Source organism: Anthonomus grandis, chromosome 9, assembly GCF_022605725.1.
Source record: "Anthonomus grandis grandis chromosome 9, icAntGran1.3, whole genome shotgun sequence".
NCBI lineage: Eukaryota > Metazoa > Arthropoda > Insecta > Coleoptera > Curculionidae > Anthonomus > Anthonomus grandis.
Window position 1 is genome coordinate 14,682,223 of NC_065554.1, and position 27,127 is coordinate 14,709,349.

Here is a 27,127-nt window from a genome sequence, read left to right on the forward strand (position 1 = left end):
TGCCATCTGCAATAAACCAGAAATACAGTTTTAACCTAACTCAGGTACCTACTCTAATTGTGGATCAATATCAAGATCAAGAGTAGTCAAGCCCATCGAAACTTTCTGGCCCGATGCTACTATTGGAATCGAAATCGTGAACACTGTAGGCCCCGCTCTCTTCGTCATCGGACTCATCAGTCTCTGAACTATATATTTGTGTTCTGTGCTCTGAACTCTCGTTTTGTTAAACGCAACACAAAATAAACAAAAAATAAATAAATAACATGCAAAAACTACAGTCGGTATTGCTACAAAAGAGACCGGTCGTAATATTCGGGGAACCGCCGCTGTCGGCGCGGGCGCCGCTTTGTCTTTGTGATCGATGCTGTTGCCGACGCCGACAGTAGAAGTCTAGTTTTTGTAAATAAAGCGCGCCGAATACGGAATCGTGCTGAAAATTCTCTGGCGAACGTTCGTGCACGAGAGAACGATCTATCTTGCGCGCACGAACGATTTATCGGGCGCGAACGTGCGCGAATATTCGCCATAGCACGAAGGGAACGTTCCTTCATTTACATCACTACCACTAATAACTAATAAATAGAAATTCAATAAAACATTTTATTGTGTTAAAATTTAAGAAAATCTGTTGCTAAGTTTTTGTGAATTGCAAACTCTTTGTAGAGCCAGGACGCTCCAAGAGCAGGATACCGCGCTCGGGCAGTCTTCGCGGGCACTTGGGATAAGCAGCAGATTATCTTGTTGTGCGAGACAATAAATCGCGTTTGTTTTAAGTACTATTTGTTTCATTTAGGGTTGAAGTAACCCTATTGTTTACAAATATATTATTGTAAATAGATTTTAGAACCACATAATTTAAAGAGTTTTTTTTTGTACGGAATTTCATAAATTTAGAAAAAATGTGGCATTCCATATTCGTTCAACAGTAAAAGTAGTAAATTTGAACGTTGTTAAAAGACTTGTCTTGAGTGTAAAGTCTTCAATTTTTTAATTCATCATTATAACTCAAATAATCAGATTTAAGTACTTTTTTTATTTAAACGCAATGCCCTATTTAACTAAAAGGCACAAGATTAAAATCTTAATGATGATTGGATACGGAGATAGAACAAGAACCCAAAAGGAGGTTATGGACTAACATGTATCCTGATTTACCACCGATATCGTAAAGTACTGTAAGCAAAATTGAAAAACAGTTTCGGGAAAATGGCCACGTTAGAAGAACAGCTATTTCTCGTAAATCTGCACTCAATGAAAATCCTAATAAAATGCATCCATTCAAGCAAATCGTAACATTTCCCCTAGGCAAGTAGCCCGCGAATTGGAAGTGAGTAAGAGTTCTAAAGGCACAGAAATTTCATCCCTTTAAACTAACAAATCTCCAGCAACTCAATAAAGAGGATGCAGATAGCAAGATCGAATTTTGGAACAATTTATGGAAATACTGCAGAATAATACTGTTAAAACAGAAAATGTTCTCTTTTATGATGAGTTAACGTTTAGGGTGAACTGAAAAGTAAATCGACAAAATTGCCGTTATTGGACACAAGAAAATCCATATTGGATGAGACAAGGCCACACTTAACACCCAGAGAAAGTAAATGTTTGGGCAGCAAGATAGGCCCAATTTTCTCTGAAGCAAACCTAAATGGAGCAAGATATTTACAGTTTTTGAAAGAAGAACTGCAAATTTAGCTGCTCTGTTTCCTTTCCAATATATATTTATATTTTCCAATAGAAGCTGATATGCCAAATAGGAACATCCGGTTTCAACACAATGGCGCGCCTCTCCTAAACTATCTGGAGTCTATATTTCGAGGCAAACGGATTGGTAAAATAGGACCTTTTGAATGACCACCAAGATCTCTCGATCTAACTCCTATGGGGATATTTGAGATCCAAAGTTTTATGTGTCTAAACCCGCAAACATTCAGGAGTTGAAAACCGGAATAAGGCATGAGTGTAGATTAATTTAAGTACATTTAAGGCATTGCCATAGAGTAAATGAGCCACATTTTAATAAATTATAACACTTATAAAAAGAAAAAACTTTGAGTAAATTTTTGTTTTTCTTGAAAAGAAGGTGTTTCATCTTGGACATCGTAAGTCATAAAAACTTGAAGTTTTGTATAAGTTGATATGCTCCTTATAATTAAGCAATAAAAGCCATTTTTAAAAAAATCATCGATAACATTATAATATGTATTTCAATTTTGGGACACACCGTATATCAATTTCTAGATAAATTGTTAAAAATGTTCAAAACGATTTTCAAGTACATACGTTTAGGATAAGACGAAATAGTTAGGATAGAGAGCCTTGTCAAACCCGGCTAATAAGATTTTGAAACTAAGAATTTAGGGCGAGGAAAATGCGGTGTCTGGTGCGAAAATCACGTTATTATTATTCGTCTTTATGACAGGCATCAACTACTAAGAACGTTTCATAAGTAGTGTGATTATATTTTGAACCCAAAAGAAAGAGAAAGTAATATCAAATAATGTAAATTTGGTTAAGTTTGGTTGGTAAAGTTTATCTGAAATTATTGTGATAGCCTATTAGCTGGTCATTCCCATCCTCCAGATAATCATCATAAGTCGTTTAAGTATGCGTAGACAGTCCTGGATTTACACTAGGGGCAGTCGGGGCAAGTGCCCAGGGCGGCAGAATTTTGAGGGCCGGCAAATATCAAGAAAGAAAAGAAATTATTTTCAACGGTTATGGGGAATGTTTACATGTCGAATATTAAGAGTAAAATTTGCTTTAATGAAGTAATTGCGAAGATATCATCGAACAGTTCGCAACACAAAAAGTCAGACGCGTCTTTCGATGAAAACGACACGCTCATATACATCTTTAGATTTCTATAGCTGCCAGATCGTTTTTCGAAACAGTTGTTATAGATATTTTCATTGTCTACATGATCAAACAAGTCTGTAATTAAAAATCCGTCTCCATTTTGCAATTGTATTAAATGACAGAATATTTTACATCTTTTAATTCTTAATAAAAAGTATTTTTCTCCTGTTATTTCGTATATTTTTTTTGTCTTAACCTCCCTTCGTGATAAAAAAAAAGACGAAAGCAAATTATATTTAATCAGATACAAACTAATTTAAAAAAAAAGGCAAAAAAAAGGGCAGCATTTTTCACAGTGCCCAGGGTGGCATTTTTTGTAAATCCGGGCCTGTGCGTAGATCGCGAATTCCACTGTTACCAGTATGGAGTTTATATGGATATGGTAATAACCCTAGATTCGCCACACCAAAGAGCGAATTTTCAATAACAACCAATTCCGCCATTTTTGGGACGAAAAGTAAGAAACACGATAGATTAAAAGATCAATAACAGATATAATACACAAAATTCTTTATTTTACATCGCCGTTGCTAAAGATACATTTTACTACTGACTTAAATATCACAGAAATAAACATTTAAACCGATAAATAAATAAATAAATAAATATATAAATAATTTAATAAATAAGTAAAATAATTTATGAAAATGATACCTGGGGCAAAAGTAAAAACAGGTAGGTATAAAAGTTCAAATGGTTTTATCCGGCTATATTATTTACGTCCAAATTATCCATTGTAAATGGGCCAATATAGAACACAGTGTTAGATATGAAGGCCAATTTAGGGAACAAACCGGATATCTATGTCTCAATTTTTCTTAAAATTTTCAATTTAAGCCTAACACACCTCAAAATATATACATTAAGTCTAATAAGTGAAGTGACTGAAGTACTTTTATCCATACAATGTTATAAAGTAGATTCATACTTTTTTGAAACAGTGTTTCCTTAATCACTCCCTTATTCTGCACAATCAAAAGTAATACTACACAAATTATTAATAATATAAACTACGTAAAGTTACTTTCGTACATTTATCATTGCGGTGAATATAAAAAACTATTCTACATCCGAAGTTATGGCCACATATGACTAGAAAAATTAACATACAGGATTAATCTAAACCTAAAATACCGGATACTGAGTGCCAGCAATTTTCTGAAGTTAAATATTAGATCGAGATTTAGTCCAGTAAACATCATAAATAACTCCTTATTTGGTTTAGTTGTAACACCCAGTATTTATTTATTGCAAGAACACAATAGTGCAATAAAAAAAACATTCAAACGCCCTATAAACAAATCACACATAATCATAAAAAAAGTCAAAATGGCACTCTCTCAGAGGGAACAAATAAATAGATAGTGCTGAAAAACCTTATTTACAATTATAACTCCAATTGTGCGGAGATTCTTTAGAATTTAGGACCTATGATTTGTATGTATAGTTATCTGCAGTATTCTTGTCTGTTGCCCTTTATATGAATCAATGGCAGCAATAATGAAGGCAAAAATCCTGAACTACCATAATTAAACAAAAAATACAATTTTATTGGAATGGTTGAAGGTAAATACAATAAGAGAGTTAATGAACTTGTACTCTACGAAGCAGCGGGATTTTATCTAGACAAGAAAAAGTTAAATGTATGTTAAATGTATCTATAGCCGACATTTTTAATTTGGTTCCTCGGTAAGCAAAAAAAGACCCTAATACTAAAATTATTCAGAGAAGAGTTAAATATAAATTTATAATAACGATACCTGAAATATTAACACTAAAAATGACTAGATAGGTTTTCTCTAACATTGACCACTTAAATTTTTCTTGTAACTGTAGATTATGATACAAAATTTTTAACATATGCAATGTGATACATTTAAAACCGGGACACTGTTAGTAAAGAAAGGTGGTAAAACTGTAACGATCAAATTTGCCACAAACAGACACAAACAAATTGTATTACACCCAATATACAAAATTTAAGAATTTAAAATAAATAGTAGTAATACGTTTTTCTGATGAAAAAGTTTGCTTTTTCAGCACCTCGTAACCTTCATTACCTTTATGGAGGGTGACTATTGGGATCTCAGAAACCGTAAATTCTGGCAAAGTTGCGTAATTAAAAGCTTATTAAATTGCCGTTTAAAAGTTAAAAATATTCTATAATAAACAAATGTCAAATTTAAGATTTTTTTGTTTTTAAAAATCATTTTGCGGGTCAATATTAATTAAAGAAGAACTTATACCCAAAATAATTGTTAAAAATACATTCAAAGGATAATTAAAAAGAATAAAATTCATCTGATATAATCAAATATGGTGCTTAGATGCTAATAGACAAAACGTCGTATCATCGATTTTAAATCACTACACGTCTTATTTATTTTGCTCTATAGCTTTTTTCAATTATCTCGCTAACATTCATATTTCAACTTTTTAAACGGAATTTATTTAAGTATCAAATTACGTCACTTTGCTCTAAGCTAAACGACCTTGTATCATTTACGGTTAAAGCACCTTTCAATTTGAAATCATAATCTTGTTATATATAATAATCTTTTTCATTAAAAATGGTTGAAATCCGCACAACAGTGTCCGATCTTTAAATTAGTAACCTTACATATGAAAAATATGCGAGCAAATTAAACCGCAAAATGTTTTATACCCGTAAAATAGTTCTCACTCTTACAATATCGCGTAGATACAGTCTATCCTAGGACTGCGCTATTTCCTTTTCGATCTCGCGTTTTATTGTTTCTAAAGTGATTTTGAAATTATCCAGTGCCTCTTGCTTTTCCTTTTTAAAGTCTGGAAGTGGGTATGGATGATTTCTTGCCTAAAACCATATAAAAATTGTATAATATGAACTAGTGTCTATTTCCATCTATTTTGTTGGTATTATTTTCCATCATCTTTTACAAAAGTATGTACACAGGAACATTATAATTCAAGAAACTGACCATGGCAAACTTATGACGTTATAAAATGCAAAAAGATATAGATTATAAAACCATATAGAGGACGCTGACTTTTACTGTACAAATTCAAGTAAGACATAATAAAAGGACTTTTAACAATAATTACAAAAGCTTATTTATTGTCATATTTAAACTATTTTTTTTTCGTGGAAAACTTCGGTTATTAATGGAAAAAGTCATATATAGGAGAGTTGTAATAAACGTCCTTATTTGTTTTTGATTAGTGATTATAATATGCGGTCACTATTAGTTTCGATCGGATAAATCGAACTAAAATTTTGGCAAAAAAATATTCCAGGACCAATCATAGTTTAAAATACTTCATATTCATCGAAATAAAAAAGAAGTATTTTTCGAAATTAAACAACACGCGTTAATTTATAGACATAAAAATTTTAAAATATATAGAAACATGTAAAATTATTATCAGAAATGAATAACAGAATAAATATTTTAAATTAAGCAAATTTAAGTTTGAAGTTACATTGTTACTTACCCTCGGATCAGCTTCTTTTCCATGTTTCTGCTTTTGATGTCGCCTCAGCTGATAGGGGGAAACACACTTGTAGCAGCAGTGGTCGCACGTTAAAGGCTTCGTTCCATGGGTGAATAGATGCTTTCTTAAATTAGATTTATCTTTGGTGGTATAAGGACACACGTCGCAAGTATATTCTAGTCTTTTAACAATTTTTGGTGTGGAGTTTAGAGTGTTTTCTGAAAAAGCGCTATTTAAGATGATCGGGCCTAAAAAACGTTTTTTTTTTAAGTTTTAATAAACTATTACTTTGTTCTTCTTACCATCCGATCGTCCATGGGCCGACATATGATGAGATCTAAGGAGGTCCAAGCTTTTAACACTAAATGGGCATATCGAACAAGCGTAATTCTCCGTAACTTTAAAATTTATGGTGGTTTTTGGTGGCATAAGGGATTGCGGATGTACCATGGACACGTGTTTACCTTAAAGTATAATATAGTTATTTTTAGTAATTCATTTATAAGTTTCGAGTTTTAAAAATATCAATTTAGCAAAAAATGATTTAATATCGGCCCAATCGTTAGAAAAACAAAATCACAATAAATTAAGAGTTACGAGGTTAACCAAGGGATATACAGTCTTGTCTAAAAAAACTACACTCACGTTTAAGAGAATTTCAATACATATCTCAAGTCTTAGGTAACAGTATATTTACAGGAGATATAGATATAGTACTATTTTTGGCACTTGTTACAAACATTCAAAGAAGTTTTCAACAACAATGAGATTTACAATCAATTATATACAGGGTGATTTTAAGTTGATACTTTTTTTTAACTGTGTATAGAACTCGGTAAAATAAACATTTTTTTCAAATAACAAAAATAAAAAAATTGCATTGCCAAAATGTTATAAAATGAGTCCAATACGGTCCTCTCTAATTTAAATAAGTTGTTCAAACTTGTCACCATTAACTTCAACACAACGATTTGCTCGACGAAACCACTGTTCCGTAACGGCACGCATAGGGAAATCGGTTTTTGTCTAACTGTTACCGCAGCCTGCTCAATACGTGCTATTAGTTCTTCTTGTGTGTCGATAGGCGTCTTGAAAACTAAACTTTTCATATATCCCCACAAAAAAAAGTCACATGGATTTAGGTCTGGCGACCTTGGTGGCCACGCAACTGGTCCGTTTCGGCCAATCTACCGATTTGGGTAACTTATAACCAAAAATTTGCTCACTTCTCGTCTAAAATGGGCAGGTGCTCCATCCTGCAGGAGCCACAGAACACGCAGATTATTTTGCAAAAAGTCCAAATAAACATCGCCCGTCAAACGGTCTGGTAAGATAAATGGTCCAAAAAGTATCCCATTCACAATTCCTGCCCACACATTAGCAGGAAAGCGGTGTTGAAAATTGGTTCTGCGAATTGCATGGGGATTATCAGCAGACCAAACATGCGTATTTCGAAAATTGTTAATTCCGTTTCGGGTGAATGTTGCCTCGTCCATGGCTAAAATTTTGTTCGAAAAATGTTGATCATTTTCATGTTGTTGTAGGACACAACCATTCACAAAACTGAATTCTGCGGAGGAAGTCTTCAGGCAGTAGCGCTTGGACACGTTGAACATGAAAGGGATTAAATTGATTCTCGCGCAATGTTGTCCATACTTTTGTTTGACTTAATCCGACCTGCCCTGCAACAACTCGAGTACTTGTTGTTGGATCTTCTTCGATGAGATTTAAAATTTGTTCTTCCTATGAACATTTTCAGGTCTCCTTCCTCTTCCTGCATGCCCTCCACGACGTTCCCGTAAATCGCCAGTATCCCTAGCCCGTTGAATAAGATTTATGAAATTTCTGGGTGTAGGATGATTCCGCAAAGAAAAGTGGTCTGCGTATAATACCGAAGCAGCAGCAGCACTTTGAAGACACTCTCCATAAATAAGCAACATATCCACAAGTTCATTGTTTTCATAACGATGTGCCATTTTTAGGATTTGCAAATTTAAAATTTACAACAATAAACCAAAAGTGTCTAAGACTAACTGATGCGTGATCGATAATACAAAAATTCGAGCAAAAACTAAACATAAACAGACGATAAAATACAAACCCATATTCACTTTTTTTATTCTGTATGTCCCTTGTTTTTGAGTGTATCGAAAAAAGTTAAAGTTATGAAAAAAGTTAAGAGTTGTCGAAAAAATGTATATTTTACCGAGTTCTATACACAGTTAAAAAAATGTATCAACTAATAAATATATATATATATATATATATATATATTACATAATACTATATATACTACACCAGGACGTTAAGCCCAAGTACAGGCGCAAAATAAATAAGAAAAACTTTTAATAAATTCACAATATAAGTATTAATATAATAATTTATTCATACCCCAGGTATGGATATGGAATGATATTACATATTCATATCTTAATAAATAATCCCCTATATCTTGTTGTATCTTACTTCAATTCCATCTGTGATATCTATGCTAAGAAAGTGAAGGTAATAAAAAGGACAGAGACCCGTTTGTTGTAATTCTGGTCAAACTTCTAATAATTGCAACCTTGTGTGTAATTACTGGAACATTTTAAGTTTAATAACTCAGTATGCTTTAACTATACTTTCTTGAAAAGTTATGTTAATGTAGTGTCTAAGAATCAGTCAACATACATTCTAAGTGGTTGAAATGAGTTATCAAAATATGATTTTTTAAGCATTATTGATGTTAAATGCTTGGAGATGGAAATTCTAAATTAAATTAACTGTTTGTAGTCATGGTGTACAAAAGAACTTTTAAAATAATAAAAAAATTGTCTATTAAGATCAAAATCTGACAAACCTGATTATGTAATAAAAAAATGATCTTTTTATGATACTTATAACAATCAAAAAGGTAGGTACTTTCTTGTGTAATAGTCAATGCAAGCAGTGACTATAATAAATAAAATAAGTTTTGATAATGGGATGTATTAATTAAATTACTCTACCTATACAGAATGGGATAAAAATATTATGATGCTAGATTAACTTCTTAATGTTTACAACTTACAAAAAGTAAATAGGTAACGTTCCTAATTTTATGAGTAGATTTCTACATCTTACTCTAAAAAACATGAATGAAGAACACAATAAACACATTGTGGGTTATTTTCTACTAGTGTATTTGTATCACCCAGCTCTCAACTATACAAATTATAGGAAACTTTCCAATTGTTCAGGAAACACTTAACAAGCTAAGAAAAAAAAATCTATACTCAAGGGAAATATTACTTCTTTATTTGCTTATTGTATTTGGTTTTTATTATTTTAATACCAGGACCTTATGATGTTTTTTAGTTATAAATATGATGTTTATTCACATCATTCCGTTCCAAAAATGAATATAACATGCAATGTCACTCGCAGGTTCCCTCAAGATTTGGTTTGCTTAAAATTAAAAAAAAAGGAAACAAACAACTCGAGCAGCATGGCTTCATGAAAGGTAAATTAACATCCACTATACAATTTGCTTATTTCTCACGACTTACTAGTTGGAGAAAGGGATTTTCGTTAACGTTTCCTTGCGAACATATTTTTATGATTGCTTTTTTCTCATATTTTGTATTTCTAGTATTAAATATTATTATATTGTTTATAACTTCATAATATACACGTAATTACTATTAGCTCTATAGTGTTGGTAAGTTTCCTTAAATAAATTATATTAATGAAACAACTTATTTTTGAATGAATCTTTTTTATTTAACTTAAAACCCTAGTTAATATTCAACATTTAAGCAGTATATTAATCACGAACTAGTTGCGTTTAAGATTATCTTAATATTTTATGTTATTTTTCAAATAAAATACCTTATAAGTATATGAACTTAAAAAATGGAATATTCTTTACAAAACGAAAAATACAAAATTTATTAGGCCTTATTAAACAAAAACGAAAATATTAGGAAGGAAAAAGTTATCTTAAAAGTTATAAATTAGATGTATTTATATTTGTGTATGTATACTTAACCATTGTTTTTCAGATGTTAATATTATCATTTTTCTAATTATATTATTTGTAGAAACAAATGAGGGGACTGAAATGTAACCAAGATAATCTAAACGCATATAAATTATTATATTACAAAAAATTTACAAAATCATTCCAGTTTCTAACGAGAACAACCACTTAAACTACTGTACATCCTTATAATAACAAATATAAAATATAATTTAGTACTTTACCCCGTTTGCTCATGATCGAATATAATGCCAAGCACTTTTTATTTCTAGCGCACCCATACATGAGCTTAAAGGGAAAATATTTTATTTATTTATTTAAGGTATTTACAGTGATGCATGTTTTAAGGTGTCTTCCTTTTTTACATTATTATTTGTTACTTGGAAACAATGGGTACAAGTGGCAACCCTAAGATTGCTTAATGGAGGCGAACAAACTTTCATAAGGTCGTTAATCACCCCTAATTAAAACGAATTAAACTATAACTGTAAGAAGTCTTTGAAGGACTGTTCGGCGATATGGATGACATAGAATCTATGCCAATATCTAATTTTTTTTATATTATTAGCCCCAAAATTCCGCATGTCCATAAAAATTAACTGTAATTAACTGCACTCGTATATACAGCATAAGGAGATATGTAAGAAGAATCGCAATATTCGAAATGATATTTTGGAAGAAATAAATAAAAACGGCTTAAGAAAAAATGTCGAGCTGACAAAATCAGGTCAATCAAGGTCTGTCTACTGCTGTAGCCCATTGCAGATTAAGATGTACAGTAAAACTTGATTGTCGTTTTGCCGATTCGGGGTATTTACCGAACTTCTTCTTTCAATAGTTTCAAAAGTAGGTCAAAACAACCAAAATACCATACTTAACAAAGGATCAACGTAAAATCTTATCGTGGGATCAAGAATGGAATATAATGGTTCTTTCAGGAGTTTGTCTATGGGCTCACAATGGTCGAAAAAGGGACAGCCGACTTGATTGTTCTTAAAATTATATTTTTAAGAACAATTAAGTTTGGAAAGAAAACTAATGAAAGCTAGTGAACAAGCAGATTTTAATGTTCGAAACAATTATAAAAATGTTCAGAAGTACTTATCAGAGAATGGGACTTTAAGCCACATACAGGAATTTTTATTCTCAAAGAACAGATATTAAAAATAAAATTATTTTGTTTGCTTTGCTTTATATGCGTGATAAATAAAAGTTTTTACTCTAGTCCAGTCTTTATTATTTAATATATGACGAAATTCCGTGGCACATTTCATACATTCTTTTTTCGAAGGTGTCACTCTATTTTTCATGTGATCTTTAAAGTACTCTAATACTAAAGCCTTTTCTTTTTTATTCCAATCACATCGGTAATACGGTAGATTGGGCTTATCTGGTATTATCTCTGTTGTAGTTTGGTCCTGTTTTGTGTACTTAGCAAGTAAGTTGGAACTAGTAGAGTCAGAACAAGGACTATCTTTTGGACGGGCATTTGAAGGCGCCATAAAGCAAACTTTGAGATGGTCAATAAATACGTCCGAATTAAATCGAACGCCACAATAATTGCAAAGAGCTTTTAAAGCGACATCTTTATCCACATCTCTAGAAAACTTATTCGCGTAACAGATTTGAATATGCCTCTCAAAATATATTCCGCGGTTGTATTGTATCCAGCAAAATTTACAAGTCTTCTTGTCAGAATTAGGTTGGTTTCGTAATTCAGACAGTAAAGCGTAGCGCTCTCTACTACGAGGCGGATACTTCAATACTTCTTGCACGTCTTTTTCCGTTTTATGGAAGCGAAAGATGTGCCTTGAGAAATTAGCAACTTTTTCGTTGCAATACAAGCAGAATATCGCTCGATAATCTTCGTTGTCCACTCCGTCCTCATTAATCTGAAATTAATATTAGAGAAAATGTTATTTGTTTATCTTTAAACCCTTAATTGTTCATCCTCAGGACACAAAGTAGCATAATTTAATAGCAGAAAACATCTATGGCATTAATAAAGTTTAACGTCCTTAGTGTGAAATGGAAAGAAAGTATCGCAAGTTTAGGACTTCAAATAAAACTGATTTTATTTCAGAGGAACTGCCAACGTTTCGGCCTTTATTTAGACCACCTCTAGGGCTGGAAATGACGCGTTACACTTTACAATTAAATAAAGAAATAAGTAAATGAATAAATAACTAAATTAAAACATTAAATAAAAAACGCGAAGAGAAAGCATTATTTCAATCCCGGATAAGTAGAGTAAAAGATAGTGTTAAGATGTACATACCTATTTCTGTTTAAAAAAACAGCCTATGTCCAGTGATAAAGTAAGCAAACATCTGGAAGTATTACGCTGTACATCTACGTAATATATTTTTTTCTTCTAAAACACAATTTAAGGGACAAAACAAAACAGCTTGTACATACTTATCAGCGACTGCTATTGAAATCCATTCAAGCTATGCACCAGTCATACCAATAACTGCCGGAATGCTATTAGCGATATTCTTTAAGATAGTAGTTTTTGTTTTATTATTTAACACTAATTATGTTCCTATGCATTATTAGTTTAATGTCATGGTTATAAATGTACAGCAACTGATTATATTGGGCACTAAGGCTTTGGGTGTCTGTTCTACAATTTACTGTGTCGTTAATATGAATAAATAACATTTCGGAGACATTGCACTTCAAAAAATGTACTTCCCTATCCAAGATCTTAACTTTCGAAAAATCGAAATTATGACCCAATGAAAAATGATGTTCTTTATTGGTGATATAGCAATCATAGTTGTGCTGACTCATTCTGCTTTTGATATATTGTCTAGTTTGTCCAATATAACTCTTATTACAGTTACAACAGGGAACCTTGTTAATTAAATTAGAAGATAGTTCTTTCGGAATAGGGTCTTTTTTTAGTGACAATAGAGCCTATTAATTTTGTATTATAAAATGCAAGTTTAATATTCTGTGCTTTTTTCATAATAGTATTTCTTACACTATACATCTATAAACATGACATTAAACTACCAATGTAGGAACGTAATTCTCATTAAACAATAAAACAAAAACTCCTATCTTAAAGAATATCGCTAATAGCATTCTGGCCGTTATTGGTATCACTGGTGCATAGCTTGATCGATTTCAATAGCAGTCGCCGATGACTGTGTTTACGAGCAGTTTTGTTTTGTCCCTTAAATTGTGTTTAAAAAGAAAAACAATATATATTCCAACTTACAGCGCAACACTTCATAATGTTTGCTTATTTCATCACTAGGCTGATTTTTTAAACAGAAATAGATCTGTACATCTTAACACTATCTTCTCATATTCGGGACTGAAATACATGCTTTCTCCTCTTTTTTCCCTTTAAAAATTACAATCTTTATAATTTTATGTAAACATAAGAAAATAAGACTGCCTCATTTACAGTATTTTTTATTTCATTTATATATTCATTTACTTAATTGTAAAGAGTAACGTGTCATTGCCAGCCCTGAAGATGGTCTAAATAGAGACCGAAGCGTTGACAATTCTTTTGAAATAAAATCAGTTTTATTTGAAGACCTGCGATACTTTCTTTCCATTATCTATATTGTGTGTCAAGCTGTCACAAGTACTGAGACATAAATTATTTTGTATAACATAGAGCGACTTTAGTTACTCATTTATACTTTGCTAATTTAATATAATCCAGAAATAGTTTTTATAAGGATATATTGTTTTTGACTACCGATAGCAAAACTTATTTAGACATATACTATTAAATTTTCTAAAAACCTTTAGTAATTGTTTGTTTGAGAAGACCTATAATTCTGTAAATAACAACCGTTTTTAACTGTAAGTAATTATCTTATATCGGACGCGAATTATTTAAAAAATAGAGCTAAATAAAGAACAAAATGCTTAATAACTCTATTAATAATGACAATAAAAATCAAAACAAAAACGAAACAGAAGCCATTTTGAAAATGTATCTTATTCTAGGAATCAAAGTTGTCAGTTATTCAATTAAAGTGATTAAAAATGTATTTAATTTATTTTTGTGAAATGTTAGTACGTAAAGAACTGCTTAAAATGCCCCCCAAATTGGAAATTATAACACTAAAGTGCACCTCAATTTCGAAATTTTAATCAAATACGGTAGCAGAGAAGTTACAAGAAGAAAGTACAATCTCTCAAATATCTACAAAATGTTAAAATTTATTAATTTTGACACACGTTGAACTTTTAAGATCAAGTTATAAAAAAGGAAATCCTATAGCTTTCTTATAGGCGGCCCATTCCTATAATTAGGGAGCCAGAAAGGTGATTTAGTGATAAAGGTGATTATTTATGTTCTATTCTTGTCGAAGTCGAACCGATTACTTTATTTTTTGAATAAATAAAATATCCACAATTCTAGTTAGTTTAATTTGCCTGAGGGTTTATCAGCAGTGGATGCTCTATTAAGTCTTTATTTAAAGATTTTCCACAGTTCTGAGTGAAGCTTTAAACATATGAGTCTATTATCTCTTGAAACTTTTAGCAAACAAACATACAAATTTGATACTCGAGGATAATATTAATGAATTTCTTACTATCTTCACTTACTAAGTAATAAACTATACCGAAAACTAGAAAATGGAGCCAAGGCATGGGTTTTTCCACGAGCAGCAAGCATGCAAATCTGTCGGTTGTGCCATGATGATTCCGGACACCTTGGAGTAGAAAAATCTCCACAAAGAATTCGAGAAAACTATGGGTTTGCAAAAATGAGAAAATTCATTACGAAATATGTCAATGCATGCTTAAGCTGTATGTATTACAAGTATACGTCTTCGAAAAGAGAGTGTAAATTACATTCCATTGAAAAACATCCAATTCCGTTTCATACATTACACGTAGACCACGTTGGTCCATTTGTGACAAGTAAGAAGAAAAATAGGTTTCTTTTTGTAATCGTTGATGCATTCACAAAATTTACTATAATCGAGCCAGTTCATAATCAAAAGAGTAAGCACGTAATCAGGATTTTAACTAACTTACTTTAAGTGACAGGGGAACAGCGTTTACATCCCGAACCTTTAAAACGTTTTGTGACACGTATGGGGTCAAGCACAAATTAAATGCCGTAGCAACGCCTAGGAGCAATGGTCAATGTGAACGCTATAATAAAACTATTGTGAGTGCCTTGTCAGCAACATCTGCGGGGAAAGACGAAAGAGAATGGGATAAATACGTGAACAAAGTGCACTTAATACGAGCTTTAATAGGGGTATTAATTCAACACCTATGAAGGCGCTTATTGGCTATAATTCAAAACACGCGGCAGAGCCAACAGTTTTGAATGAAGTCCAAGACGAAATAGATAGGCTAGATCTAGAAGAGCTGAGATGTAAGATTTCAGATCACATAACGAGTATAAAGGACCTTTTCGTATCACCAAGGTTTTATTCAATGATAGATATGAAGTTGAAGACGTACGAGAAGGGTTCAAAAGTAAGAGGACTGTTGTAGCCGCAGACCATGTTAAAAAATGGATTAGTATACAAGACGAAGTCAGACAAGAGCTTAATATTAATGAATTTCTTACAATCTATCTTATTATCTTCACTTACAAGAGTCGTATCTTTAATAGATTGGAGAAGCATTTTGACATCTTACCAATGTCTTCTTGGCCCTGCACATTTTCATTAATGGTATTATTCATAAATACAAGCCATAGGTGTTTTTTGCACATGACACGATGGGGACGACTTTGAGGAGCTTTATAGAAGGTCAAATCTGTGTGTCAATAAAATTTTAGATTGGCGTGCTCAATATGGAGTCAATGTTAAAAAAAACAGCTTAATATAGCTTCACCAATAAGAATAAATAGGCATAGAAGCCTGCTATTAAAATATAATTATAATCAATTGAATCTTAAGAAATTGAGTTTTTGCGCATCAGTATAGATTGCCATTTATTATTAAATACTTATATGGATCTACTGTATGTTAAACATGTTTTATTGAAGTATGCTGTGCGTCAGTTAACCGATTATATAAATACACTTTAAAAATATGTTATTATACATCTGTGAGTACTGTCTGGAATGTTGATTTGGGGTCATTTGTATAGAGACTAGAGAAACGCGTGTGAAGATTGTATATAAGAGAAAAGATCTTAAACATTTCAGTATTATACAATTTTCAGAGGGCATATAATATTTACAAGAATATAATAATAAACGATAAAACTAAGTATACGTAAACGAATATATAAATAATAAAACGAAGTAAATATAGATCTTGTGGAAAAGTTTAATTCTCAAAATAGTTTGTTTTTGAGTACTTGGGACATGTCAGTTAAGAATTAATAGAATCTATATGTAGGCATAGTCTATCAACTATGAATTATAAACATTTTCATAAATAATAAAAATATGCCTAAAGGTAATTAATTTTATTTACCAGTTTTTTTTTAACCTTTCATAAAAAATTCATAAACAGGATTTACCAAATAATAACAATAATAAAATAAAGTATATATGACGTAATCAATTTTATCATTGAAATTCGGTAAAGTTTTAGACTCCTAACGGGCCAAGTTTGAGACCTTCAGGGAAATGTAGAAACAAGTATGTCCAACTTTTTAATAATTTCTTAAGGCATTTTAAATAATTGAGTTGACATATCCAGTATTTCACGTTCTTTTTAACAGATATAATACAGACAAATTGTAAAATCCCTTATATACAACCCTGGTCCACCATTTTCTTACAATAAGTAAATTAACTTGAGTTCACTGCCAAATTCATAGTGAAAATAAAGGACTTTACTTTAATCCAGTCCCACGTTTTAGTCAACTTTTTGCCAAACTGCTTAACAAATTTGATACACTCGGTTTTATTAGGTGTCGATTTATTTTTTATGTGCTCTTCAAAGTATTTTAATATAAGTTGTCTTACATTGTTGTCAGTACAATTTCGTTTTATAGAAGGGCATATGTCAAGGTATTTCGCATAACATTTACATTAAATAATTTATAACAGTAAGTGCAAGCGCTAAAGTTTACATAAGCCTCTGAAGGCGCCTTAGAACAAGATTTAAGATGGTCTATAAATGCATTGCTATAAACGGCAGTTTTACAGTAATAACAAATATTTAGTTTATTTTTTTCTGGATCCAGTCCCGGGCATATAGGCAGATGCTTTTGAAAGGAAGCTGCATTATTAAAGCACTCTGAGCAATAAGTGCAAACCGTATAAGTATGCCAAGTGTCAGGACTTTTGGACATAAAGCCTTCATTTTTTTAGATCCTTTTTCATGTAGATCAGCCAGCCAAACGAAGCGCTGCTTACTGCCAGGCGGATACTTCAATAAGGCTTGCACTTCTTTTTCCGTTTTATGGTCGCGGAATATGTGCAATGCAAAATTCTTAACTTTTTTATCGCAATAAATGCACCACGCAAATTGATGTCGGGATTGTGTCTTACGTGTCTTGAGTGCGTCCACGCTGATCTGTAATTAATATGAGAATTGTCAACTGTCAAGGTTTGTATTTTTAATTGGTCATCCTCAGGACACAAAACGAACATGATGTCTACATACCCTCTACTTAATTGCCATAAGCGTGGTTATCTCACCAAGCTATATCAAAAGAATTTTATGGAAAAAGTATTACCATTATGAATTTAATCATAAGACTGGGAAAATATTATAAATATTTCAAAAATCACTGTAATGTCAATATTTCAGGAAGAGATTGATCCTATATAAGATATTACTTAAAAACACACATTGTTATAAATACATGTCCTGATCTATGAAAAATTAAAATTATAGTTTTATTTTTATGTAGAAATCCGAGAAGGAACCAAAGATAAGAAATCTTTATATCACAAATTAAAATAACTAAATCAGATATGAGAAAGTTACGCCAAAAAATATTCAGAAAAAAAAATCTACGTCTAAATAAGTAGAAAGACACCAAGTATCCATTTAAAATTTCTCGGTAAACTGAAAGTGACAGAAAACAAATGAATCCGTTAATACGGAGGCGGAAATTTCCTAAAATGTTTAAACAAGCCATTATTAAAGCCATTTTTAAATCTGGAAAGAAAGCACTACCATTGAACAATGTATAGGCCTATTTCATTATAAAATACATCCAGCAAATTCATGGAAAAAATTATTAAAATTAAACTGGTTTCTTCTTTTAAAAAAACAATCATCTCCAAGAACCAGTTGGGATTTCAGGAAAAATTGTCAACGAAGATGCCTTAACTGAACTCATGAACAACAAAAATATTTTCCTTAATGGTAGAGATAGGACCTTGGGTGTCTTTGTCAACTTAACCAAGGTGTTTGACACCGTTGATCATCCTAAACTGCTGGAAATACTGGTGGTAGCTGGCATTAGATGTATTGCACTCGACCTATTTAAAAGTTACTTGTCTGAGCAAACACAAAAGATAAGTATTGATGATAATATCTATATCATTGATGATGATATCTATGTCATCATCACACATGATATATAATTTATTCAATATTAAATCTAATGAAACATTAATTTGCTTTGCTGAGGACTTTGCAATATCATATAAAGGTGAAGACTGGAATACTCTGAAGAAAATTGTCCGGCAAGCAAATCTTTTAACAACAAACTTTGAAAAAACATATTTTATGCAGTTTGGATCTTACTCAGACTCTTTTCCTCACTATCAAGAGCTAAATATTGAAATAAATTGTAGAATTAGGTGTTATACTAGATTGCCATTTAAAGTGGAATGGGCACATAGAACAGTCAACAAACAAGTTTAGAAATCTATTGTATAGGTTTACCATGACTAAATATTTTCAATCTTCCTATCTAAAGATACTTTACCTGGCTCTTGCTCAGTCTCACATAATATATGAAATAATAGTGTGGAAAGTATCCAAAAGTGGATACTAAGGGTAATTTATAAAAAGCCTAAGCTTTACCCAACAAACTTACTTTACAAAGAGGCAAAACTTTTAGACTGTTTATACTCTTTATACAAAAAATAGCTTTGACATAATACAATAAAAAAGAAACTTTAAAAATTAAAAATCATAACCATAATACTAGACACGACAAGTCAACAGACTATCTTCCAAACTTTAAAACATCACTACCCCAAGGATCTTTTCTTTTCATAAGTCCAAATATACACAATTCCTTGCCAGATTTGCATTACACTTTCATGACAGATTTGCATTAATGTGTATGGAAAATAGTAATAGAACATGAAAAATAAAAGACCATGTCAATGAAGTCTTCAGGCGATGCCAGAAACTGATAAGCCTAAGTTTCATTTGCTTGCCTGCTGTGTGTTTTTTTTCTCGATTTCGACGAAAACTTTCCGACTTTAGACTGTATAAGATTATTTCCAGAAATAGACAAAACCCTGAATTTGACTTATATATACAGGATGTCAATTTGAAAAGGTACCACCCTCTATATTTCTGCCCCTGGAGAAAGATAGAGATCTGGGGACATTTTTTATGTTAGTTTTCAATCAAATTGCAGCAGCCCTCTGGCGAAGACGGTCTAAAATCTTAAATGCCTCATTTTAAAGGTCTTTTAATTACATTTTCAAAGATACCACATACTTTAACTTTTGGTTAACACTTACGAAACAAATTAAAACCGTAAAGATATTTATTTTTTTAAGTAATAATTATTGTAATGAAATAGAATATAAAAAAGTAATAAAGGTAACTTAATTTATAAAATATTCAAAATGTTGTCCATTCTTTTCCAAACAGTAATAAAGTCTACTCTCAAACTCCTTTCTAACAACTGAAAAACTTCTGCCTGGATTTCTCTAGACGCAGCTGTGATTCTTCTTTTTAAATCTTCCAAATTACTAGGTTGTGTTTTAAAAACAATCGATTTTAAATGTCGCCATAAAAAAATCTAAAATCGTGGTGGCCATTAAATTGCTCCCCGTCGATCAATCGTTTAACCACTCTCTAACCGGAAGAAAATAGTGTGAAATTTTTCTTGCAACATTATATTACACGCTGCATCAGTTTGATTTGATAAGCTAGATGTAATTAAGGGGTCTATTGTGCCTTCCAGCAGATTAAGATAGAGTTCATAGGTTAGATTTTCTTTAATAGATAATAGTCCTATAATAGAATTTCCAAGAATTCCAACCCAAAACATTTATCATATCTGGATGCTGGGTGTTTTTGAAATTCGCGGAGTTTCACTACTCCAGTAGCGACATTTTGTTTGTGACATTATCATGTAACTCAACAATAAAGCAAATATTCTGTAAAATATTTTGGTTTTCGTTTATAAAATTAGTCATTATTTCACAAAACTCAATTCTTTAATCAAAATCGTCATCAACAAGCTGTTGAAGAATATCCATTTTATATGGGTAAAATTGATGTAACTTAGTGCTTTTCTTACTGTCTGGTGAGACATTCCTACCTGGCGTGACACACTGCGAAGTGATGTAGAGGGCTCTGCATTAAAGGTGCCTAAAACTTCCAGTTGTGCAGCTTCATCCAAAACATGACGAACCAGGTTCCATAAACTTACCAATTAATTTTAAAACATATTTATGATTTAATTGACTATTAGGATATCTTTCGTTAAACAAGGCAAGCCTTGCTGCCGTTCTTCTTGCACATCTTTCCCGTAAATAAAAATAATTTCCGTTCTATGCTCAAGATTAAACACCATTTTTTAAAAAAATACTTAAGAGCGCACAACGCTTGATTTTTTTGACAACTTTTAAATTAATTTGTCAATCGTTACTAAAGTGATTACCACGCAAGTACTAGTTAGGGAAATCTATCATGTTTGCTTGATTTTTTGCTCTGAACTTCTCAATCAAAAGGTCGACTACGTGGTATTTTAAAAGGTAATTAAAAGACCTTTGCAATGAGGTATCACTCGACTCCCCTTTCCATTTAAGATTGTAGAAGTTATGTTCGCCCCCGCCAGAGAGTTGCTAAAATTTGATTGAAAAATAACCTACAAAATGACCCCCTCAAAAATAAAATTGTATTGGTAGTACTTTTCAAATTGACACCCTATATATATGATATAAATATGCTTTCTAATTCTAATTCTTCCCTCTTATTTAATATAAGAAAAGATTTGGCACTTTACTTGGCCATCCTCAAGACACAAAATAATTTTGATGCGATTTTTTTAAATAATTTTGCAAGTAAATAAATGATATTATTATTTTGTTAAAAATGCTTGTTGCTTAAATACTGAAAGGGGTAGCAAGCTTAATTTTAATTAAACTGAAACAGACTCACATACACAAGTTGATTTAAGATGGATGATACATTAGAACTATATACAGAATGGCAACATTAATTGATTTAAAATTTGGCAACATCGCCTGCGCAACAGCCTATAGATATTATATTTTGTAAACTTATGCAATGGCATTTAAAACAATACCCTTTTTTCACCTCTCATAATAGTTAAATTATAAATAATTTAACGAAAAAAAACTCCTTTTATGTGTTATGTCAGATACCGACTAAGATTCTGGACTTACTTGTCAAACCCGGCTGGCGAGCATTTTAATTATAATAAGAAATTATTGTACAGGGTACACTTAAAAGTGTGTTGTATTCTTAGCGCATCAAATAATAAAAAACTTAAGTTTTTTGTAATAGAGTTAAAAGCCCACACAATATGCGAAATGTCTTTCTTGAATCACCTTGTATATCTTAACCTCAAATATATTTATGACTTCCATATTTGAAATTTAAATTCTTTTATTCTAAAAACCCTATTAGGTATAGATAATCAGAATATAATCTTAATAATTAATTTAATCTGTTTAATTATAAAAAATAAACAAAAGAGAAATTCAATAAAAAAATTGTGTTAAAGTAAATTCTGTTAAGGTCAAAATGTATTAAGATTCTGGGTATATTAAATCTCTGAAAAAAGTGAATGATTCATATATTTTTGTAAAATTCTGTAATTTTGATTCTGCTTCTCATATTCTAAATTGGTTAGGAATATTTACTGATTATTATCAACAACTGTACTCGTATAGTACTTGCCTAATCTATCGAAATTATTATGAAATATTAGTTTAAAATGTAGCAACAGTTCATTTTAACGATTTGACAAATTATTATTACACTTTCGTTATGAATCTTAATTGATCCACATAACTACCTGTCATGAAACTAACAAAGTGTTATTATTACAAATTATAAATCCGACACATTTATTAAAGCCTAATTATTCCTAGCTTTTTTCACTCTTCTGTTTTAAGCTATTTTCAGCATTTTTAAAATCACATGACATATTCTGGGAAAATAATTAAACCTTACTCTATGTAGTGTTTTTCTAAGAAAACGAAATGTGTCCTGAGAAGGATCAATTATAAGCTGATTCTTACAACCAAAATAAATTCATATGACAATTAAATAATATAATAATGTATTGTTTTAAGTATTACCGTTGATATTTTCTCGTTCGCCTTATCAGTGCCATAGATTTTTTCTTCTGTTAATATAATTGCTGTTTTAACCCCAGGCTAAAAATTGAATTAGTACTGCTCAGAGAATATATTTTAAAATAGAAATATTACCGTTGGATTATTCGAAATGGATGATGAGGTGTCAACAATAATCTCATGTTCACTCTCAGTTTCCCAATCTTCGACAAAGTGGATGTCTTCTTTATTTGACTAAAAAATTTAGGTAAGAGAAATTGATACACAAACGAATAATCTAGACTTGCCTCAGAGCAAGATGGTTTATCATTGTTTTTTGTTATACATTCATGTTTTATTTCTGACGGTGTTCCTAAAAACGATCAAAATGATACCAAAAACTCAAACGCCTTGACTAACCGAGTCTCAGTCAATAGAAGGTTCAGTGGCTAAACTGTGAGTGATTTAAAACAAATATGTTTATAGACAAGACCTTGCAATTTATAAAAATAACCTCCGATCGACTGTGAATCGAAATTTCCATATATCTCAAAAGCCTAAGAATCATATACGACTTGATAATTTCGGGCATATATCTGTTTAAAATGTGTTAATAAATTAGTTGAATTAATAAAATTATTATAATTGTAGCTCCATTACTTACCTTATATTAAAGAAAACTACTAACATTGGGAAATGTGAACCGAAATATTGTCAATCCAATTTAACACGCTAAAATACGCGACGGAATGACTGCGAATTTTAAAATGATAGGCACTGAAATATCTGCTCAAGATGAAGAAATTAGCATGCACAAAAGCTAGCGATACAAACTCTACAGTAAATAAAACATAAAACTTATAAATAAAAATAAAACACAGGTGAGTGGAGAGTGGATATATTCCTCGAAAAAATCGAGTCGTATGTGCTTTGCAAAGCTTTTGAATTCACAGAATTAAAAATGTATGCCGATAAAATATGATAATGTTTTAATATTAATTTTTATACAGGGTTAAATTACTTGAGCATATTTACAATGAAAAAATTATTTTGTAGGATTCAGAATGAACAGGTGCAGGTGGTTCACCAATTTTAGATCTTATGTATATAAATGTCAACACTTTATTTAATTATGAAAGACTCCTCTTGTTTCAAAAAATGTTTTTTTTTTTATTTGTTATTTTGTTTTGTCAAGTTTGTTGTAGATTCATAGACCAAATTTAATCATATCAACCGTTTTTCAGCTACATGGTATTTAATGTATCAATGTGAATATCCATTATAGCACAACAGGAAATAAAGAAGACATTTGTATGAAAAATAGCCATTGGTCAAAGGAGATTAGTGAAGTTTGAGTAGGTATTTTCTTATGTATGTATGTATGTATTTCAATAAATGGATTCTTTTACCTTTGCTAAGACTTTGCTACATCCCTGTTTATAATGAAAACTCTAACCTTTAATCAGACTTATAAAATTTCTAATAATACTAAGACTCTCTTACAAAAGACTTATATTATAAAAGCTCTTTAGGTCTAGATATAGGATTAGATCAGGATAATTATTGCAATCAATAGTTTATATTATCCATATTTTATTTTAATTGGCTCTAAATTTAACTTTCCAGATTTGACAGTATTTTTATATTTTTCTTGGTCAAGGGTACTATCAGTTCTTCTTATGAAGCTCATTCGGACCATGAAAATATATTGCTTATCAAGTTTAACAATTTTTTTTATCATATTTTAAATACTTGACTATTTAGACTATCTATACTTCTTGGTCAGATTACAAACAATCTGCCATGCAATTTATTTTTGTCACATTTTAATTCAAACTAGTTTACACATGCTCTCTTATTGAGCAAGTAAAAGAAATAAGGAGAACAACAACAAGCAAAATATTGAAAGTCAATAAGATGAAGTTTGTTAATCATAACTTTTAAGAAGACAGTAAAGTTATTATTAGTTATATTCGGAATGTAATATAAATGTAAAAAGAAAATAAAATACAGTTCAACATTAACAAAAATGCTGTGAGCTAATAAACTTTTTTGTTTTTTTTTACACTTACAAACTAGTGATATCTCAGGAGAGACTTATCTATTTTAAATGTGGAAATGATAGAAGAATATATAGGTTTGTGTGGATATTTCCAGGTGGGTTAGAGGATTTGCAAATATATTTAAAATTATTGAAACACTTAAAAGTCTACTATTCACACATGTTCTGAAATTTTTGAAAGCTATATTAGGTTAATTGGAATACCTAAGAACCTAAACTAAAAAGCTTTAAAAATAAGACAAACAGACTAAATGCTCAGTGGTGCATTAACTGTCTTCTGTAGTTGATGAAATTGGCAAAGAAGTACTTAAGTACGTAGGTAAAGTAAAATTTATAAACTTGACCTTTGCCAATACAGTTCAAATATATACACTTGGTGCTCAAAATAAATGTATTCCCGACGTTCAAGACTCATAGCATATTCATTTAATAAATAAGATGGCAGTTGTAAAATCATATGTACGACATTGTTGTTTATTACAATCTAAATTGTAAAATCAAATGAATATAGCTAATATGGATATTAACAATTATTATGGATTAAATTAAATTTCCAAGCCATTTGACTGGTGTATGAAAATCTGTATAAACAATATAACAAGCAATAAGAAAAATGTTATTTTCTTCCAGCATTGAAATGTCTAGTGCCTTTTCCGAAGTCTCTTAAGACATAAAAATAGAAGATCTCCAAAAAGCAAACCAAACAAAAAATGAAAAAAATTGGCTAATAATACAGAATGCAACACTCAAAACATCACTTACCTAACAGTTCAACTTTTGAGGTACTAAATGGACAGTGCTGACATGTATAGTCAAAACTGTGAAATCGTCTATTATGATCATACATTTGTATCACATCTTTTGTCTCATAATTACATTTATTACACTTATACTCTGTGTCTGGAGGATCTGATGTGTCCTCTTCTTCTGTATCAACTGTACTGACAGAGACTATTTTTGGCAATTTAGGTGAAGAATCTATACTTGTATCAGTTACTTCTACAGTGTTAATACTAGGGGTTAAGGGTTTAGACTGGTCTTTGGATTCAACTTCTTGTAGTTCTAGAGGTTTATATGGAGCCATACTTTGCAATTTCTTTCGGTCAATTTTTATCACAATGCGTCCATTTTGAGCCATCATTCCCTTGTTTAGGATAAGTGAAGGTTGTTCCTTTGGTATTTCTTTTACTATTAACTGAGGGGGTGGCTGACTAGAATCAAACAAGTCTTTCCTCACTGCAACAATGTTAACATGAGATTCATCTTGTTTTGTATCCGGAGGTTTTGGGACTGGTGGCTCTTGCCTTGGGTCATCTGATTCTTCAGAGTTGGCTTCAAAATCTTCTGACACATCAAAGTTTTCTAGGTCTTGGCTACCTCCATCCATACTCTAAAATCAAATATTTCTTTAAAAAAATCAATTACAGAAGCAATATGGTTTCAGCATACCTCATCTGGTTCAACAATTTCTGTTTTTACAGTTTTTTCTGAAGTTTCTAACAAAATGTCATGAATAATTGCAGCAGTCTCACTAGAATCCATTGTGTCTTCTTCATCAATCTCACTAAGTTGACAACCTGTGTTGTTAGTTTCATTTTCAGTAACACTTATTGGAGTAATAATCATCATAGGTTTTTGCTGAACAGGAGTTGAAGATAAAACACCAGCTGATTCAGAGTGAGATTCACTTTTATCAGGCAGATCCAACAGAAGTTTGATTTTATTTTCAATTTGACTTGAGAGTAGTTTTTGGCTTTTCATTTTCAGGTCTTCAATCAAGACACAATTTAGGTTTACATGGTTATATTCTTTAAGGTTATTTCTGGTTATATAATCTTTAATAATGTTTTCACCACTTAGACATTTTATTTTGAAATTGTATACTTGAACAAGGATTGGGAGACAGCCATAACATACTACAGGTCGATTAGAGACATACAAATCCTAAAAGAAACACAAAAGTAATAATTTAAGTGATAGTATTGATAATCCTGTAAGTATAAGGAATATAGCAGATAGGATTTTTAGCAGATTGCAGTAAGAATAACACATATGAACAATAACAGAAAATGTCTTGGTGTTTTTATTGACCTAGCTAAGGCCTTTGATAAGGTACCACAGACTAAGCTCTTTCAAGTTCTAGTTAATAAACTATAGTTTATCATATAGCTGGTTGGTAACAGGTGTGTGTTATTAGTCTTCCACCATTCAGGTCTAATGATGCTCAACTCCTTGAGCGAAACATGTAACCATTTTAAGAATTAATTTTATTATATGACTTTTGCGACCAAGACTTTATGTTTTTTCTCCTATT

At 31.2% G+C, this 27,127-nt stretch overlaps 1 protein-coding gene across 6 annotated transcripts in view; it reads right to left on the reverse strand.

Moving 5' to 3' along the window:
• Nucleotides 1-3,355: 3,355 nt before the first annotated feature.
• The window catches only part of LOC126740271 (zinc finger protein 711-like), a 30,105-nt gene continuing 6,333 nt past the window's right edge, over nucleotides 3,356-27,127 (reverse strand). For 2 of the 6 annotated variants that reach the window (XM_050446219.1, XM_050446221.1), the window contains exons 2-7: nucleotides 26,263-26,757; nucleotides 25,576-26,203; nucleotides 23,060-23,124; nucleotides 22,908-23,006; nucleotides 22,776-22,853; nucleotides 11,384-12,231 (exon numbers count right to left, since the gene is read on the reverse strand). In XM_050446219.1, the coding sequence (XP_050302176.1) occupies nucleotides 11,512-12,231; nucleotides 22,776-22,853; nucleotides 22,908-23,006; nucleotides 23,060-23,124; nucleotides 25,576-26,203; nucleotides 26,263-26,757 (2,085 nt within the window). In that variant the 3' untranslated portion in view covers nucleotides 11,384-11,511. Of the gene's footprint in view, nucleotides 5,699-6,336; nucleotides 6,585-6,638; nucleotides 6,801-11,383; nucleotides 12,232-16,751; nucleotides 17,815-22,775; nucleotides 22,854-22,907; nucleotides 23,007-23,059; nucleotides 23,125-25,575; nucleotides 26,204-26,262; nucleotides 26,758-27,127 lie in introns of those variants that run through there. The other 4 variants (XM_050446222.1, XM_050446224.1, XM_050446223.1 and 1 more) reach the window with 4 other exon arrangements.